A 19658-nucleotide genomic window follows, 5' to 3' on the forward strand; every position below is an offset into this window, starting at 1 on the left:
AACGCCCATCCGAGCCCTCGGAGAGCTGGTCGGAGAGGAACGCTTTTTTCTAACTTTTCTTAAAGAGTCGGAGAGAGTCGGATACCCCCTTGGCTGTGATTGGCCAGCTTACGGCATCATTTCCAAACTACATCATTTCCGGAATCACACATGTCAGGACCTCACATTTCCTGTTTTCTGTCAAAATGTTTTAGTACGACTTTGGTAAACTACAAAGCCTCACCGCTTGTGGCATTACGGCTACCGTATTTTATATAAACCCTCGAAAAGTACATTGCTCCCGACCACTGTTGGTCTCTTGGCTGGTGGCTCGGTGTTGAAAGTGCCTTCTCCAACCAGCTTGAACTGACATCTAACGTAATTTGCTACGGAGTAATGCTGGCAGCATTACTTTGCATCCATTAAATAGGAAATGTATTTCATGTATGTGTAGAACCTATTTAGAATGTCTGACTATACATAAAACGGCATGTGAAAGACATTTGAGGCAAACATTACTTTTGCCTCAATGAGGGTGGCGTGTGAGAGCATATCAGCACGATAACGTTGTACTTGTTAGCAGCGAGGCTAGCTACTATGTGTTTCAATGGGTTTTTGGTCTAAGCATTAGCGGCACACTTTTGAGTGTTATTGAGAATACGCTAACGCTTGATTTAGCGGAAAATCTAGTAAACGTACATACCACTCGTACATGCTCCTCTGTCTCCTGTTCTGTTGTTGTTGTAGTTGTCGCCCAAAAAAAATCGCTACAAGCACGTCCTCTGCTAATAACTCAAACTAGTCCAGCTCCACCATCAACCATTGGGCCTCATTTATAAAACATACTTACGCACAGAATTGATCTTAGACTGTGCGTGCGATCAAATCCACGTCTAAGTACAGATTTATAAAAAAACGTCTTAGACGTAGAAAAGGACGTATCTCTACGTCTGGTTTCAGTTCGTGTAAGTACATTTCCTTGTGGCAATACTGGAGTACTGCAGGAATTCAGGACTATCCGAGCGCCGACAGCCGACACGCAGTTTCATCATCATCATCATCATCATCATCATCATCATCATCATCATCATCAGCAGCAGCACCACCGTCACCATTTGGCTAATGGTGAAAGGCCAAATTAATGTTTTGCTCAATAAAAATCAAATAAACTATTAGAATAATTCACACATGAATGAGATTCACATCTTATAGGTATTTCGTTTTAATTTCACAAGTGTAAAACATTTCGCTCAAACTTATAGCCTATAAAAAGACTTATAGTGGCTTAGTTTTCAGTAGGAGATATGGCTGCATTGGCGTTGTTAGAGGATATTGCCAACTGCGCAATAAGGAGAGAGAGGTTTTTTTTGTGATTGCGCAGACTTTTTGACACAGGTATGTCTGATAAGCAGGTACCGCTTGCCGAGAGCGTTGTGCCCAAATGGCCTATCGTCTAGAGAGGCGCACCATAGGCAACCAGGCCATACACGTTCAGGTATTGTCCATTCTTGGATTCCTGGCAACAGGAACGTTCCGATGATGAATTGGAGACCAGTCGAGCAATCCCCGTCATCATTAAGGAGAATTTTGCCCGATGTTCTTCGCAGTATACTATCCCATATGCCCGCAATTTATCAGATTTCCATACAGTGCCCAGCAAAATGTGAAAGAGGATTTCCTGCGTAAAACAGGGTTCCCAATGTATTCTCATCCAGATTTCGCACACTCAGAAAGCCTAGGAAGCCCACTTCAATACAGCACAGGTCGGTAGTGGAGCGCACCAAAGCCTTAGTGCTGCTGCCGCAGATGCGGCTTCTGTTGCTACTCGTGCCGCAGGTGATGGTGCTTCGGAGACGTGTCTACTACATGTCAAATACTTTGCTTTTGGCATTACGCCACCAGACAGGCTTTCTAACGATGTTTTGGCCCGCATCTGCTCTTCCATCAGCTGAACGTCGATGTCAGCCTCACTTTAATTCTTCTGTTTACATGTTTCTTTCTTGCTTGACACTGTCACAGAGAGTTTGTGCATTGAGGATGCGCTCTGTTTGTGCATTAATATGCTGATTAGACTAAATAGGGGCGTTTTGAGGGCGGAGATTCAGTTGCACACAATTTCACGACCACTTGTGATTTATAACCGAAGGATTGACGTACACATGCTTTTTGTGTGTACGTCTGTTTTCTGTGGATCTCACTTACGCTCATTTCAGGTAATGTCTTAGACAAAATGTAGGATGGTTTCTACGCAACTTTTTATAAATGAGGCCCAATGTCTAGTTGCCATCGTTCGCTGTATGTGAGGATTGCCGGGAGGAGGTATTTATACAATAAACGACTACCACACACACAACGATTTCTCTAAGATCGGGCCTCATTTATAAAACGTTGCGTAGAAACCATCCTACATTTTGTCTAAGACATTTCCTGAAATGAGCGTAAGTGAGATCCACAGTAAACAGACGTACACACAAAAAAAACGTGTACGCCAATCCTTCGGTTATAAATCACAAATTGTCGTGAAATTGTGCGCAACTGAATCTCCGCCCTCAAAACGCCCCTATTTAATCTAATCAGCATATTATCAATGCACAAACAGAGCGCATCCTCAATGCACAAACTCTCTGTGACAGTGGCAAGCAAGAAAGAAACATGTAAACAGAAGAATTAAAGTGAGGCTGACATCGACGTTCTGCTGATGGAACAGCAGATGCGGGCCAAAACATCGTTAGAAAAGCCTGTCTGGTGGAGTAATGGCAAAAGCAAAGTATTTGACATGTAGAAGGCACGTCTCCGAAGCACCAGCGGCCGCAACTGTCGCACTGCTGCTCCAGCATCGGAGTCTCGCTGGCCATCGCCACCTTCCCTTAGGCATGCCTTTGCTGTGCTCCACTACCAACCGCGCACGGGCATGTGCTGTATTAAAGTGGTCTTCCTAGGCTGTTTGAGTGTGCGCAATCTGGATGAAAATACATTGGGAACCCTGTTTTACGCAGGAAATCCTCTTACACATTTTGCTTTTCCTGGGCACCGTATGGAAATCTAATACATTACGGCAGTGGCGGTCCGTCAGGGCCTTCAAGGCCTTCTCTGCTGGCCTAAACATCATCAGAAAATAAATGTAATAAAATAAATTTAATTTTAATATTTTCTTTTCATAAATATGTATTAAATGATTCCCCATAGTCCATTATCTTCATTTCATGCTTCCAGCGTTGTTAATTTATGTTAGAGCTTTCATCCAATCATATTTCCGCTATCATGTGTTGCCACGCTCCTTTAAATCTTCCCAGAGAACAGAAATCTTCCCTGAGGCCTTCAGAATTCACATTGAAGGCCCGTGTACATCTGATTGGCTATCACAACTTGCTGTTTCAGTTCATTTAAGTTGAATGAACTGAAACAGACAGTTGTGGCAACCAATCAGATTTCGAGTTGGCGACACTGGGCCTTCTAGAAGGCCCGGAAGATTTCTTTCCTCGTGTTGAACGTGACACGTAAACGTCCTTTGATTGGATACTGAGGCAGACCGGTGCAGTGCTTCAGTGCTCAGTTTAGCTGGCTAAAACGACGTACATCGGTTTCAATGCTTATTCTTCTAGTTGTTTCAATTGGGTAAGACTAAATATAATTACATTAACCAACTCAAATAAATTAGTTTACACAAACTTGATAATTCCAGTTTTTGATACAATTACAACGCCATTTTCAAGACGGAACTTTCAAGAAAAACTGGATATCGTGAGGATGGGAAGTTTAATGAAACTGCTTTGCAGGTGGGACAATGCGATGTTACTTGTTAAACTTGTTAAACCTCACATTGAGTCACATAGGCTACTTTTGGTGGACTTAATAAAACTTTGTAGACTAATCCCTGAAAATCGCCTTTTATTTTTAAGTTGTGACAGTAATATCCAAGCGATCATATAACTTAGAGTTTACTACTCTTAATGTATTGTTAATACGGGTGTATTGATTTGAAATGCTCCGGAAATATTAATAAAGTCTGTTGTACTCGACTATGTTAAGGTGATGCAATGCTCACTTATACTGCCTTTCTGTATAAAATATACTGGTTCGAGAGCCATGGCGTCATAATGATGGTATTAGGAGGTGGATTCACTCAGTTTAACATCGTGTAGGACATCGCTGAAGGCCTAGTCGTGAAATGCACGGACCGCCACTGCATTACGGGCATATAAAGTGATAATACTGCGAAGAACATCGGGCAAAATTCTGCTAAATGAATTCCAATTTCTCATCGGAACGTTCCTGTAGCCAGGAATCCAAGAACAGACAAAACCTGAAAGTGTATGGCCTGGTTGCATCTGGTGCGCCTCTGTAGAGGCTATTTGGGCACAACGCTCTCGACAAGCTGTAGGCCTACCTGCTTATCAGCCATACATCATCCTGTGTCAAAAAGTGTGCGCGATCACGAAAAAACCCTTTCTCTCCTTATTGCGCAGTTGGCAATATCCTCTAACAACGCCAATGCAGCTATATCTCCTAATGAAAACTAAGCCACTATTAGACTTTCTATAGGCTATAGATTGAGCGAAATGTTTTACACTTGTGAAATAAAAACGGAATACCTATTAGACGTGAATCTCATTCATGTGTGAATTGTTCTAATAGTTGAATTGATTTTATTGAGCGAAACATTAGCCCTAATGGTGACGGTGGTGCACGATGATGATAATGAAACTGCGTGTCGGCGCTTTGAGTTCTAAATTCCTGCAGTACTCCAGTATTGCCACAAGGAAATGTACTTACACGAACTAAAACCAGACGTAGAGATACGTCCTTTTCTACGTCTAAGACGGTTTTTATAAATCTGTACTTAGACGTGGATTTGATCGCACGCACAGTCTAAGATCAATTCTGTGCGTAAGTGCGTTTTATAAATGAGGCCCATCGTCTTCTTGAAAATTGAGCATTAAAGGTGTCCAGGGAGAGGATCATAAGTAAGTGTGCTCCTGTATGTGTTTTTCAACATATTCATGGTTGAAAAGGCAGTCCCAAAACTGTATGTTGAGGTATGCATGCTCTTGCTGTGTGGCTGATATAACTATAAAACTGCATGTTGATTGGTATGATGATTACCGTGGGTTTATTTTTCTGGCCCTTTTCTCAGAGTTTGGGGGGTAATTTTGTTCGAAGTGTGCATGCTTTGTTTCATAGTGACACATTCACGTTACCACTTTTGGACAAAGGCAACTGTCTCGTGGCCAACAATGAGTGCGTTGTCATAGCGTTGTAGTGATATAAAGGTTACCCAGCAATCATTGCAAATCTGAATGTGAAAAAAATACCTATGTATTCATTTTATTGGATCGTTTCATAATAGTTTCTCTATTGTATGTAAGACAAGCATATCGTTTTGTTATAAATCGCTACTATGTTTTTCACAAAAAAATGACCACCACGATGGAGATACATTTGCCTTCTCAAGTGAATATATAGCATTAGACATGCTAATTATAACTGAGCTACATATCTCCAATACCCATGTAACAACACCTGCCCGACAGGTCCAGAGGGAGCCCACATGTCATGTCAGAGACAGATGGGAGGAGGGAGAAAAATCAATCAATGACTTCCAACAAATAGGAAAAGGGGTAGCTACGGCCTCGACAAACAGTCGTTACCCCACCCAGTGGTCCGGCGCTGAATAGGTTTCAGCACGGATAGTTGTCGGAGTAGTATGTAGGGCCGACTAGTACAGTCAAATTTTTCTAAATTTTTCTGAATCCACCGCCCGCCCATTTTTTTTTCGAGGACGGAGAGGGATGCAGAAGTATATTGAGGCCTTAAGTGGGGGAAATAAGTATTTGAACCCCTGCCGATTTCGCAAGTTTGGCCACTTGCAAAGAAATGTGTGATCTATAATTGTAATGGTAGGTGTATTTTAACAGTGAGAAATAGAATATCAACAAAAAAAATCCAGAAAACTGCATTTTATAACATTTATGACTTCATTTGTATTTCATGCAGAAAATAAGTATTTGAACCCCCAAGCGAACAGCAAGAATTCTGGCTCCCAGTGACCAGTTATGTGCCCTAGAAGCACACAGATTAGTCCTCATTAGGCCTAACAAGGTACACCTGATCTCAACTGGTGACGTGTTTAAAAGAAACCTGTTCAATGAATCATACTTCACACCTTCAACCTCATCAGAAAGGTGCAAAATAACCCCAGAACTACACAGGGGGAGCTTGTGAATGATCTCAAGGCAGCTGGGACCACAGTCACCAAGAAAACCATTGGCAACACACTATGCCATAATAGTTTGAAGTACTGCAGCACTCGCAAGGTCCCCCTGCTCAAGGAAGCACATGTACAGGGCCATCTGAAGTTTGCCAATGAACACTTGAATGATTCTAAGGAGGATTGGGAGACAGGATGTGGTCAGATGAGACCAAAATCAAGCTCTTTGGCATCAACTCGACATGCCGCGTTTGGAGGGGGAAGAATGCTAAATACGACCCCATAACACCATCCCCACCGTCAAGAACGGAGGCGGAAACATTATGCTTTGGGGCTGCTTCTCTGCCAAGGGCACAGGACGACGTGGAATTTTGGGCTTGAACCTCATTCCCTCCCATTGAAAACCAACCTTAAGGATTTTGAGAGGATCTTAAAAGAGGAGTGGACCAAAATCCCTCCTGAGATGTGTGTAAACCTGGTGACCAACTATTACAAGAAACGTCTGTTACCATATACCATGACCTTCCATAAGGTGGCGCCACCACATTGGATAAAATGCTAGACTACGAATCAAAGGTGTGGTGTCATCACACACTAGTGGTGACTGCGATTACTTAAGACTTTCTGACTAGAGAGAAGGACCAGAGGGGACTGTGACTAAATGTAAAAACTTTCTTTATTTAATACTTTATTGGAAGACAAGCCTCTTTGCTTCTTATGCGTGGCGATACAGAGTTTGCAACAGTGTATTGTTGTGAAAGGCACAGGTCACTGTAGCTCCCTTGGTTTCACAATTATACAAGATTATTTTACGTCATACATTAATTTCCTTCCCCACAACATAGCTCTCCTTTTTCTTTTTTCATATGATGCCATGAATGCAATTAAAGACTAAGTGTGTAGCTAATTTAGACCGAAGCACTCAGACCAAACAGGTTGAGGAAATGCAAACCATTGACCTGAACCCAAGTGGCCAAAGGGATTTGTTTTTATTTTCCTGTGCATGTGTCAGATAAATTCAGTTCAGTATAGTAGATTTGGTTTATTGTTCCCTCCAACTTACAATTGTCTCTCTGTGACCAGAGTTTAGAAAGAACAGGCAGTTACAGCCTTTGCCACAAACTGGTCAGATGGAATGTGAGCTATGCTACATTGTATGTTATAGCCTGGCCTCTGGAGATAAGACATGGTCAACTAGACCCTGAGAAGCAGAGGTGCAGAGACTTCACACATAATTAATGTCTTTATAGCTGAGGGCGTAAGAGATCACAGGTTCCTTGACCACCTGTTTCCCACGAGGGGCCCATGAAATGACATCAGTGAGGATGGACTAAAATAACTGTTTTTTTCTGAGGACTCAGAATCCTAGGTTCTCCGGCGAGTGGTTGACTCCAAAATATGTTAACCATTGCTGTATATTTGTGCCACAATTTACCAGGTAAAACTCATCTTGTTACAACAACTCCGTATTGGTGTATTTTCGAGTCCTGAACCAACACGCAAAGAGTACAAAATACTCTACACATGTCTATAGCGTTTTTGGCGAAAAATATGTCCTGATGGAAGGTTTATATCTAGTTCTACCCGTCTGTAATATGTCCTGGTGGAAGGTTAATATCTAGTTCTGCCCGTCTGTAATATGGTGGAAGGTTCATATCTAGTTCTAGTTCTACCCGTCTGTAATATGGTGGAAGGTTCATATCTAGTTCTACCCGTCTGTAATATGTCTTGGTGGAAGGTTAATATCTAGTTCTAGTTCTACCCGTCTGTAATATGTCTGGTGAAAGGTTCATATCTAGTTCCACCCGTCTGTAATATGTCCTGGTGGAAGGTTAATATTTAGTTCTGCCCGTCTGTAATACATCCTGGTGGAAGGTTAATATCTAGTTCTACCCGTCTGTAATATGTCCTGGTGGAAGGTTCATATTTAGTTCTGCCTGTCTGTAGGTCTGAACTAACACATACAAGCATGGCTGTGTTTCCAGGGAGTGGGAACGCAAGAGGACGTTCCTATTGGGTACCTTTAGAACCAACTAACACATATTAGCATGGCTTTGTTTCCAGCGAGGGAGAATGCAAGAGGACGTTATCTCAGATCATCTCATGTATAATCTTGAGCACATTTCTGCTGAAACCTGGGAACAGTGTGATTTTAGAGGCCTATACTGAGGGAAAAGAAGATGCTCTCACCTCACTTAAATCAGTAAGTGCATTTCAAGGTGTGGCCCACAATTATATCAGCTCTAGGTCTGTATCTCCCAATCCCCCCTCATTTCAAACATCTTACTATTTCTGTAATAAAAACATAAAAACAAAATGCTACGCTAAACTGAAGACAGTGCAAATTCAGCTCCCAATCATGAGTACAACATGCTTGAATAACAAAACCTTGTGAGGAAAGCAACAATGCTTTTGAGTAAAGAAAGTTGATTCAGTGTTACTGTACTTTAAAAAGTTGGTTACTTTATAATGCTTTTGTACGCAGCGGGCACATTGCCTCTATCTGTCCATCAAGCTAGTCCACCCTCACGTATGTAATAACAGGAGGGCAGGGGCTCGATGCCTTCTCCTTTAGTCCTCTATCTGTCCATCAAGCTAGTCCACCCTCACGTATGTAGTAACAGTAGGGCAGGGCTCCATCTTCCCTGAGAGGTCGGGCCCCTGAGGTTCGTCCAACAGGCCTCCGCAGCTGCACACGAGCCCCTGGTCCAGGTACGGGCTGCAGGGAGCCGGGGAGGCCTCCAGACTCTGGTTTTGGGTTTCACAGACGACGCAAGAAACAGCGAGTACAGCGTCGTCCGCTGTTCCGCAATTGGTGCTGTAGTCACCGAACCAATCCTCCGTAGGGCTCGTCGGTGTTGAGCCACGCTCACCGTCCGTCTCGCGGTCCATCTCGCCGTTGACTCGGCACAGTTGGATCGTCTCGCAGTCCATCTCGCCGTCCACTAGGGGCAGTTGGATCGTCTCGTCGTCCATCTCTCCGTCCACTAGGGGCAGTTGGATCGTCTCGACGTCCATCTCTCCGTCCACTAGGGGCAGTGGGATGGTCTCGCCATCGACTCGGCACAGTAGGATCGTCTCGCGGTGACTGTTGTCCACGTCAAGGTTATTTGAGAATGAAGGCTACAAAAACAGCGGAAGAATAAACAATAACAGAACAGCATGTTTATCCACAGTGGTTTTTCTTAATGAAGGTTAAACTAATGGGGTAAAGAGAAGGATGTTCACTGGCGTTATACACAAGGGGCACTACCAGCTTCAGACACAAGGGGCGCTATCAGCTTCAGACACAAGGGGCGCTATCAGCTTCAGACACAAGGGGCACTACCAGCTTCAGACACAAGGGGCACACTACCATCTTCAGAGAGGGTGCCTGGGCTTAACGCATACACACTGGGCTAAACGCATAACCCTCACTGGTCTTAACGCATATACTTCACCGGGCTTAACGCATACTTCACCGGGCTTAACGCATACTTCACCGGGCTTAACACATACTTCACCGGGCTTAACGCATACACACTGGGCTTTACGCATACACACTGGGCTTAATGCATACACACTGGGCTTAACGCATACTTCACTGGGCTTAACGCATACTTCACCGGGCTTAACGCATACTTCACCGGGCTTAACACAAACTTCACCGGGCTTAACGCATACACACTGGGCTTAACGCATACACACTGGGCTTAACGCATACACACTGGGCTTAACGCATTCACACTGGGCTTAACGCATACTTCACCGGGCTTAACGCATACTTCACCGGGCTTAACACATACTTCACCGGGCTTAACGCATACTTCACCGGGCTTAACGCATACACACTGGGCTTAACGCATACACACTGGGCTTAACGCATACACACTGGGCTTAACGCATACACCTCACTGGGCTTAACGCATACACCTCACTGGGCTTAACGCCTACACCTCACTGGGCTTCCTCAGTTTTCTTTCATTGCGCACATTATTTATAAGACCCATAAGGTCAAGAGTAGGAAGGAAGGTCCAGTCAACAGAACCAGTCTTGATACCTTTAGAGATTTCTCCAGAGACCACGCAGCCATGGAGCTCAGCTGAGGATTCGGCACCATCAGGTTCATGGCTCTCCTCCACCTGAGCCAAAGCACAAAGAAATAACATTAAAACGGAGAATACTTAGTACCATGTAATGTCCTACTTAGTACCATGTAATGTCCTACCTAGTGCCATGTAATGTCCTACTTAGTTCCATGTAATGTCCTACTTAGTACCATGTAATGTCCTACCTAGTACCATGTAATGTCCTACTTAGTACCATGTAATGTCCTACCTAGTACCATGTAATGTCCTACTTAGTACCATGTAATGTCCTACTTTGTACCATGTAATGTCCTACTTAGTACCATGTAATGTCTTGTCTGTATGTTCTACTTAGTATTAGGTAATGTCTTGTCTTATCTGTTGTGCCTGTGCACTTCATATGTAAGAGTGGTAAACGTTCTTTTGATTACTTTGTATGTCTTGACATGTGAAGTAATTGACAATAAAGCTACCTTGACTTTTGACTTTGATGAAATGTAATTAAATGTAATGATGGCATTATTTTCTTTCTGAAATGACATTGCAAGTTTATTCATATTCAATTCCATTCTGAAAAGGAGTTCCGACTCACAGCATGAAGAGGCACACAGCTGACAACAGCAGTAGTATTACACCACCCGCAATGGAAACAAGTTTCTGGATAAAGGCTCTTCCTAGAATTAAAACAGAGAACAGTAGTGAGAAAATATATGGCTAACAGTCCCGGCACCGGCAAACCAGAGAAAATGGATTCATAGTATTCATCGTCGAGGGATTACTAAAAGCCCTGACTCATCTGCAACTACAGGAAATGTGTAGTTAGTCATAGCCTTCCTGATATAGTGCTGGGCTCTTGTTGATATGCACCCTGGGATTTGGAGTTTTTGGAGTCTACACCTCGGTGTCAGTTTCGCAAAAGATTGTCGCGATTTGAGCTCAACAGCCAATCAAATTACACCTCTCCCACCTGTGCTCCAAAAAAACACTTAACATTACGCATTGATTGTTAACTGTAATCTATACACAATCAATGTGGATGAGAGGTGTGTAGGTTGTACCATTTGAAGTTAAGGAGATCACTGTCAGAGAGGTGGAAATGGCTCAAAGTTGCCATTGCTGATGTGATTAAGTACAACCACTAGCTAACTAAAGCTTTCTGCTTATCTTCTTGAGTGTTATCTTTACGCAGTCAACGTGCAGAAGATGCTGTGTAGATTGTACCATATGCTTCTGTACTGAAGTGATAGAAGCCACTGTCGTTGAAGCCGGCAGCGGAGTGCGTTCGGACGTGGACCTTGTAGGTGGTGCTGGGCCTCAGCTCCCTCAGTGTCACCTGATGACTTGGGTGATTGACAGTCACATCTAGAGGGGCAGCACACACACACACACACACATGCACACGCACACGCACACACACACACACACACACACACACACATAGAAACACACACACGACTTGTGTGATTGACAGTCAGAGGGGCAGCAACATGGTGGGCAGAACAAATGAACAGAATAAGCCACTATTTTTTAACAACAGGTTGCTTCTCAGTCAGTTTTAGTGTCTTTCTTCACTTTGCTTCTTAGGCAGAATGGTGTTTCCTGGGTCATATGAGTTGAACACCCGTGAACTACAGCAGTTCAGTTTTAGTTCAGATTGCGGACAAATTTCAAACTGTTGGTGGCTAGTCTACTGATGTTTCCGTAAAACGGCAACATTAACAAAAAAGGCCCTTATCAGTGGTTGAAGGCTACCAGTCGGCCATGGCTCAGATGTCGGACTTACTCAGCTCTGGCCCATTTGAGTCCCTGTAGAAAACGGTGTAGTTGACGACAAAACCACAGCACTGATCGCGTCGCACCACCTCCCAGTCTAATTTAAGCCACGTGCTGTCAGCCGAGGTCACATTCACCCTCCGAACCTTCGCCGGTGCTGGGAAAAGGTCAGGGAAAGAAGCGTGAGAGTGATGGAATGGAAAACAAACTACTCAATGCAAACTGAGACCTGACAGAAAAAATCAAAACTAAAAAAAAAACAATACAAAGAAAAAGGAAAAAAAAGTGCTGTCCTGTTAATCGGAAATTAGAAACTGCTATTGAAGAGGAACTAAAAGAAATCTACTCTAAATTCAAGTATTTCTCCATGCATCTCGTAAGTGCGTTTGTAACGATGTGTAATAACGTTGCCCTCTAGCCCTTGACCACACTAAATGTCCCAGAGTTCCTGGATACGTGGGGAAACTGCCGACCGCGGTTTTCAACAGAAAATGCAGAAACTTATAGACATGAATAGTCATCTTAAACTCAGATGTCACTGATTTTCCTTTGAGTGAACTGTTGCTCAGTGGTGCCGCCCTGGTGGTGGTGGTGGTGCTCCTCACAGTCCTCTAGCTGTCTGTCTATGTGTCTGTGTGTCTGTGTGTCTGTGTACTCTGTGAATGGGAAACACAGTTTCCGAGCCACACACTTTTCAAGCCAATCAACATTGGCTTCCAGGAGTACGGTGGGGAGGGGTGTAACTTGATTGGTTATTGAGCTCAAATATCATCAAACTTTGCTAGAAATCACAGACTATACCTTGGAAGGCCAAATCTAGGACATTTTAACTTCGTTCATTATGGGCTTCATTAGGTGACAGATGTTTACAGTAACGGTACTACAGTAGAACTGTAATTAAATGGGTATACTACCCAATTATAAAAGACACTGAGGAAGCATACCCCCTTCCTCTGCATAAGTTTGCAGGATCTCTTCTTGGCCGGGCCCGTCCTCATACAGTGGAGTTATGGTTACCGTGTAGAGTCGGTGTGACAGACCTGTTACAGAGAACAGAGTTATGGTTACCGTGTAGAGTCGGTGTGACAGACCTGTTACAGAGAACAGAGTTATGGTTACCGTGTAGAGTCGGTGTGACAGACCTGTTACAGAGAACAGAGTTATGGTTACCGTGTAGAGTCGGTGTGACAGACCTGCTACAGAGAACAGAGTTATGGTTACCGTGTAGAGTCGGTGTGACAGACCTGTTACAGAGAACAGAGTTATGGTTACCGTGTAGAGTCGGTGTGACAGACCTGTTACAGAGAACAGAGTTATGGTTACCGTGTAGAGTCGGTGTGACAGACCTGTTACAGAGAACAGAGTTATGGTTACCGTGTAGAGTCTACGTGACAGACCTGTTACAGAGAACAGAGTTATGGTTACCGTGTAGAGTCGGTGTGACAGACCTGTTACAGAGAACAGAGTTATGGTTACCGTGTAGAGTCGGTGTGACAGACCTGTTACAGAGAACAGAGTTATGGTTACCGTGTAGAGTCTACGTGACAGACCTGTTACAGAGAACAGAGTTATGGTTACCGTGTAGAGTCGGTGTGACAGACCTGTTACAGAGAACAGAGTTATGGTTACCGTGTAGAGTCGGTGTGACAGACCTGTTACAGAGAACAGAGTTATGGTTACCATGTAGAGTCGGTGTGACAGACCTGTTACAGAGAACAGAGTTATGGTTACCGTGTAGAGTCTACGTGACAGAGCTGTTACAGAGAACAGAGTTATGGTTACGGTGTAGAGTCTACGTGACAGACCTGTTACAGAGAACAGACGTGAGAGACAAAGTCATGGAAAACCTCGTTCATAATAATAATCAGTGTATGAGAGACAGTCACCGCTGTACCCCAATGGTCCACCATACAAATAATTCGATTATTTAATTTGATTATTGATTATTGATTATTGATTATAATAGCTACCCCGTGTGACTGACATATTGTTTTAAAGTAGCCTGGATTTGCCCACTAACTGCTCCTAGCTCAGTTTGTTCTGGAATTTACCACAAAGAATAGTTCTACCAGGCTAGTTTTAATTTACAAGGCTAGTTTTAATCTACCAGGCTAGTTCTTACAGGCGAGTTTTAATCTATCAGGCTAGTTTTAATGTGCTACAGACCAATTCTTTTTATATATCTCCTTAGCCAAAACCTGGCTAAGGAGATATGCATGACAGAAACCTAGCAAGATATATGAAACATTGCGTCAAAATATTCTCTTCTTTATAAGAAGCAATTAAATTGATTCTGCTCATGAGTGACTCTTCACAAATTCTCAGGGACAGTTCAGTTAGTTCACTGGTACTGCTTTCTAGGAAGGAAATATTGATAGTGTGAGTGATAATCACCGGGAAAAGAAATATTTGTGTCTTGAGTTTTCTCCCATGAAGGCATGTTATCCTGCGTAGCATCTGTGAACCACTCAATGACATAATCATTCACTGCGGTTGGGGGGGCTTCCCAGGAGACATAAATGAGACCGTTACGAGACGTGGCGAGAGGTCTCCGCACAGGATCTGTCACAAACACACATATGTTGCAATCACTCCAATTATCTTCCACGACAAAATGCATGCAATACCAGCAAAAATATGCTGATGATATGATTGTTTTAACAGCAAAAACGGAAATCTTACCCTTTCCAATGACGGGTATCTTGAGAAAACTGTGACGAAGCATCTTGCTATTATTATAAGCAGCAATCTCAATCTCATGGGCTTTGGCGTTGAGTAAAACAGAGGTCCAATCCTGAGTTGAATTCAAGACGTTTCTAGTGTCAACGGAAAGCCTGTACTCAATAGCAGTAGCATTGCAGAACGACCCCTGGATTTGAACAAACAAGGAGTCTTAAATCTCGACACACTTACAGTCCATTTAGTGACTATTATCATGGTCTCACAACATCCTCCACATTATATTCACTCATCTCACTGCACAAGTTTCCAACTAAAAAGCGATTCATTGGTATCCACATAGAAGTACCAGAAACATATTTGTCTTTAAAATAATATTGGAATATGAGGTTGGCTTTTTAAAATCTTCTGTACCTGTGTTAATTCAAGTTGTAAAAGAGCCATTCTCTTTTATCACAGGGGAATTATAAATATAGCTTTATGCCTCCATAATTTCACGCATTCCACCTGGCTAGTCTGCTAAATATCTAAACTATAGAACTATAACTATATGGTGTTATAACATGTTTGGCATGGCGGTTAGTTTAGACGGTGACAGGTCTTGAAAGTACCTTCCACATGAGTTGAACACGCCTTGTTCCATTTTTGTAACGTTCCAGAACTTTCCTCCACAAATAGAATGGCACAGAACTTACTGCAAACACAGGGGCAACAAAGACAGACTGTGTAAGCACAAATGGTCTTTATAATGGCACTACAACCTGTAACACAACCTTCATCATCAATATTAATTCCTCTGAACCTTTGCATGTTGGAAGGTGAGAATATATACAGTATGTACACTGCAAAAAATGCTTTTCTAACCTAGTGTTATTACTCTTATATTGAGATGAAAAATCTAGTTGGTCTTGTTTCTAGCTAAATTGTACTTACCTAGTGCTTTCTTGGTAAGGTTATTTTTACCTATTTCAAGCAAATATTACTTATTTTAAGAAATCTTAACACGCCAAATTTGCTTAACTCACTGGCAGCCAAATTTGCTTGTTTTAAGCAAAATCCTGCTTAAATATGTAATTATTTGTCTTAAATCTATAGGGGCATTTTTTGCAGTGTATTCAAAGATCAGCTTAACCTTTGGAGAGAAGTCAACTTAATTGAAGACCAGTGGTATAGACATGATTTGGTTACCATTAAGTGTGGAGCGGACGGTACTCCTGAGGCTCCATTCACTCCACGGGCCGGTGTATTCGGTGTTGCAGGCGCAGCGGACCGTTACAGAGTAGTTAGTGCAAGGCTTCACATCATCAACATATATGGGTTTGTTTTTTGTAGGTGATGTTTTGTTTGACACAATCTACAAATAAAAGAGAACGACAATGGGTTGTGGATTTCATCAGAATATGAGAAAAAATGTGACTTGTGAATGTGAATAACAAGTATAGTCATGACTGATGATCATTTGTTAACTTTTTTGGTGGCTCACAAAGTGCTTCACTGAAATGTATTCCATTAGTTAGTAACACACTCATTTATTAAAATTTCAGAGTGAAACCGACTTACTGTTACATTAGTGCCTTCCTCCACACATTGCACCTCACACTTCTCATAGCCGTCGCAAACAGTTAGTTCGTCCCAAATCACACTTAGACTGGTGGGAAGAGGCTCCACTTGAATAACTCTCGGAGGATCCATTTTTACTACAGAAGACAAGAGTATGTAGTAGTTTTAACCAGTCTTGAGTGTATGGATGCTGGTGTGCTTGGTTCGTTCTTAATGATGTTTTATAGCATAGTATGGATGATGGTGTACTTGGTTCGTTCTTAATGATGTTTTTTATAGTATAGTATGGATGATGGCGTACTTAATTCGTTCTTAATTATGTTTTTATAGTATAGTATGGTTCGTTCTTAATTATGTTTTTACAGTATAGTTGTATGCTATAGTCTTTACTGTATATGTTATCACATTCTAAGGTTGAAGTTCAAGTTAAACTTCACTGTCTACTAAGTGAGCAAATTGGATGACAAACTATCTCAGGGTAAGAAGACAGGAATGCAATATATGACAAATTGTTTTGGATAAACACGACACAATTGGGCACACCATACAATAGATATCAATAGACATACAGAAAGACATACACGCTGAAGACTATATGGTAAATATGAAGCTAACACATAGCAGTTATTTATTACTAGTGTGTGTGTGTGTGTGTGTGTGTGTGTTGTTTTACCTGCTTCATGTTGTTTTTGTAGGTTATAATTATTGATATTATTGATTTTTTGATTGATTAAAGCTGCCTCATAACTCACACAAGATTCCACACGTACGTCACACACCTCGTCACACATACACCACAAAAGATACAATCACGCATACATGTTCTAGTCTGGCCCAGAAGAGTACCTGGACACGAGACTTGGACGCTACAAGACTTGATACAGCATCATCAATGAACAGCCTATTTTGCGTATGGTATAACAACAATAAATACAAATACATGTATTGAGTGTTTGGTTACTTACAAATTTCATAAGGATGAAAATGGACAGTTGCAGACACATTTCCAGCAGAATTTTCAGCTGTCACGGTAACCGTGATGTTCTCACGGAGGCTTCCAGATTCAGACAACCAGCAATGATTTTGGCCGGGTTGTGATTTGCAATGGCGGGGAGTTTTATATTTCCTATCAGAAAAACATGTTATTCAAAGGGCTGGTGTATTCACCATGCAATGAAACATGTACAGTAGCCTCAAATGCCAATTGCTAAGTAGTTAAGAAAGAGAAACGTACTGTTCCATGGTGACACTATATCTTGTGTCCAGTGAGTCTCCTGCTTCCTCCCAGTAACATGTAGTGTTTTGTCCGAGGCGTGGTAGTGAGTATAAAACACAGTGTATGTTGATAGGCGTATTTGGAGGTTTTATGCCTCTTCTGGTATTGCTGGAAGTATCTGTCAAAGACGGACAAACGGAAAAACTGACTACTGCAACTTTAGAAGTGTGCCACATTGTAACAACACATGCAGATACAGATGATTACAAACCAATTGCAACATACAACGTGCATCGTACATATCTTAAAATAAAAATCACTTTTACACCTCAAGACTCACCATATGTACGAACAATGGTGCCACCCAACACCTGCCCATACATGAGGGATTCCACCGTGCCAGATTCAAGAGAGAAATTTGCAATCGTGACCATTGCATAGGTGGAATTGTGGTCGTAGTAGCGTTCCTCGATTTTCCTATTGTTTAATGTCCAGGACACTTTACTTGGATCAAAGTCTTTGAATTTATTTCGGCAATTACCGCTGAATGGGGCCTTGAACACCACTGTGACATTGGAGCCAAGTTTCACTGTTTGGTTTTTGGGGATGACTTCACATACGTCCGTGTCTTGAGCTGCCAACAAAAGATGTGCTTTGAATAGGGCTACTTGTACAAACACGACCCCCCCCCCCCCACCATGACTGAAACACTGGGTTTCCTCACATCTATTTCCCCATTCTTCTCTAACTTCAGGATATCTCTGTTTATCTCTCTCATTTCTGAACACAAGATTCGATTTGAATAATCCTAGATCAGAAACAGACACATAGATCAGTAATCCTGAGAAATTCATGTTTTACCAAACCCCTTTCACGTCACAGATCAAACACAAAAGTCAACAACTCTCATTTGGCTTTATGAAGCTACAGGATATCAGATTTTGGCATATTGAATCCGGCACGATGCACCGTTATGAGGGATTATTGTGACAGGAAATGTCATTCTTCATTTCGTTTAAAACGGCGAAGATGAAGAGTAGGCAACAATGCAATACGAGTTTAGAAACCAAAAGGATCCACGGTTTTAGTCTTACCGTAACAAGTCACAGCCAATAAAATGCACGTAACAAATTGTCCCAACAAATTTTGGCCTGTGGGGACAAAACGGGAAAGGGCTGTGACGATGAGTACAGTAGACATTTCAAACTGAAAGAGACATATTATTTTTGCGTGACTATCAGGGTATGATAAAACTACGGCTTTGTACGTTTACTTAATTACATAGACGTCAAAGCACACATTAGTTCGAAATGACAGCGATGTAGCAGATAAGTACTATGGTTTCAGGCGGGGAGTAACATCAGTTTTACCGAAATGTTGTGTCGTTTTCAATCTAATTCACAAAAAAGAATCATGAACGCGTTCACTTACCGAGATGATCCATATTTTTTAAGTAGCTACCTCATTATGGCTCCATGAAAACACTACAACACGTCAACCCAGTGCTTGCGCAATTTCCTGGAATAGATTTAACTTCTCATTTAGTTACTTCACTGGAAAAAGGTTCAGGCGGTTTTTTTAGTGGCCGCGTCACGTCATTCGACATGAGCACACAGCAGAACCAGATAATATTTGCATTGACCATGGATACTTCGCTTTTATGTGAGAGTTCCCACAGGAAATAAGAGTGCTTGAATACGTCTAGGTGCAGAATCGAAATAGTAAAACTCAATGATCATAGCGATGTTCCCACTACATGCGCGGAATGGATTGTTGAGTGCCGCAAAGCTAATATCTTGTCCCAACCGCAACAGTCAGTAGATGGACGTTTATATGGGATGGATCTTCCGTGCCTGCACTCATGAAAATGTGCCGCCCGCAATATACCAATTTTGCGTCCGTTAATGTGAAATGCAGGTTTTTTCTCGGTGCTGTCTAAAATACTTTTAAATTCAGTTGTATAATTACAAACAATTTGCTTTAGTTTAATTGTATACATGTGTTTTTCAGTCCCGTCCTTCCACCCTATACAGTTTCTTCCCGCCCACACCCTAACTCGACACCTCTACCTCCAACGCCAACCAAGTCCTCTCCCTTTGCAAAAAATGTTATACCACACATACACAAAGCTGACACTTTTATTAAGTATCCACCATTTTGCACATTGAAAGCCCGA

General features: G+C 42.2%; 1 protein-coding gene across 1 annotated transcript; it reads right to left on the reverse strand.

Annotated features, from left to right (window-relative positions):
- Positions 1-8757: 8757 nt before the first annotated feature.
- LOC308368404 (interleukin-31 receptor subunit alpha-like) lies at positions 8758-17981 on the reverse strand. Its single transcript, XM_080842574.1, has 14 exons — positions 17823-17981; positions 17501-17660; positions 17232-17392; positions 16267-16403; positions 15895-16060; positions 15318-15400; positions 14710-14896; positions 14422-14589; positions 12972-13067; positions 12038-12184; positions 11476-11616; positions 10847-10928; positions 10227-10308; positions 8758-9310 (listed from the first exon to the last, which is right to left on the reverse strand). Exons 1-14 carry the CDS (start codon positions 17914-17916, stop codon positions 8783-8785), a joined length of 2232 nt encoding a protein of 743 aa, XP_080698700.1. The 5' UTR covers positions 17917-17981; the 3' UTR covers positions 8758-8782.
- Positions 17982-19658: the final 1677 nt, after the last annotated feature.

The sequence above is a fragment of the Sprattus sprattus genome (assembly GCF_963457725.1).
Source record: "Sprattus sprattus genome assembly, chromosome: 7".
NCBI lineage: Eukaryota > Metazoa > Chordata > Actinopteri > Clupeiformes > Clupeidae > Sprattus > Sprattus sprattus.

Bases quoted from the DNA above. Each gene is read 5' to 3' on its own strand.
- LOC308368404 (XM_080842574.1), bottom strand. From the start codon at position 17,916: ATGGTCACGATTGCAAATTTCTCTCTTGAATCTGGCACGGTGGAATCC. The intron at 14,590-14,709 runs GTAAGATTTCCG...TGTTTGTGACAG, and splicing joins GATACCCGTCATTGGAAAGG to ATCCTGTGCGGAGACCTCTC. The intron at 12,185-12,971 runs GTATGCTTCCTC...ACCTTTTCCCAG, and splicing joins AACTTATGCAGAGGAAGGGG to CACCGGCGAAGGTTCGGAGG.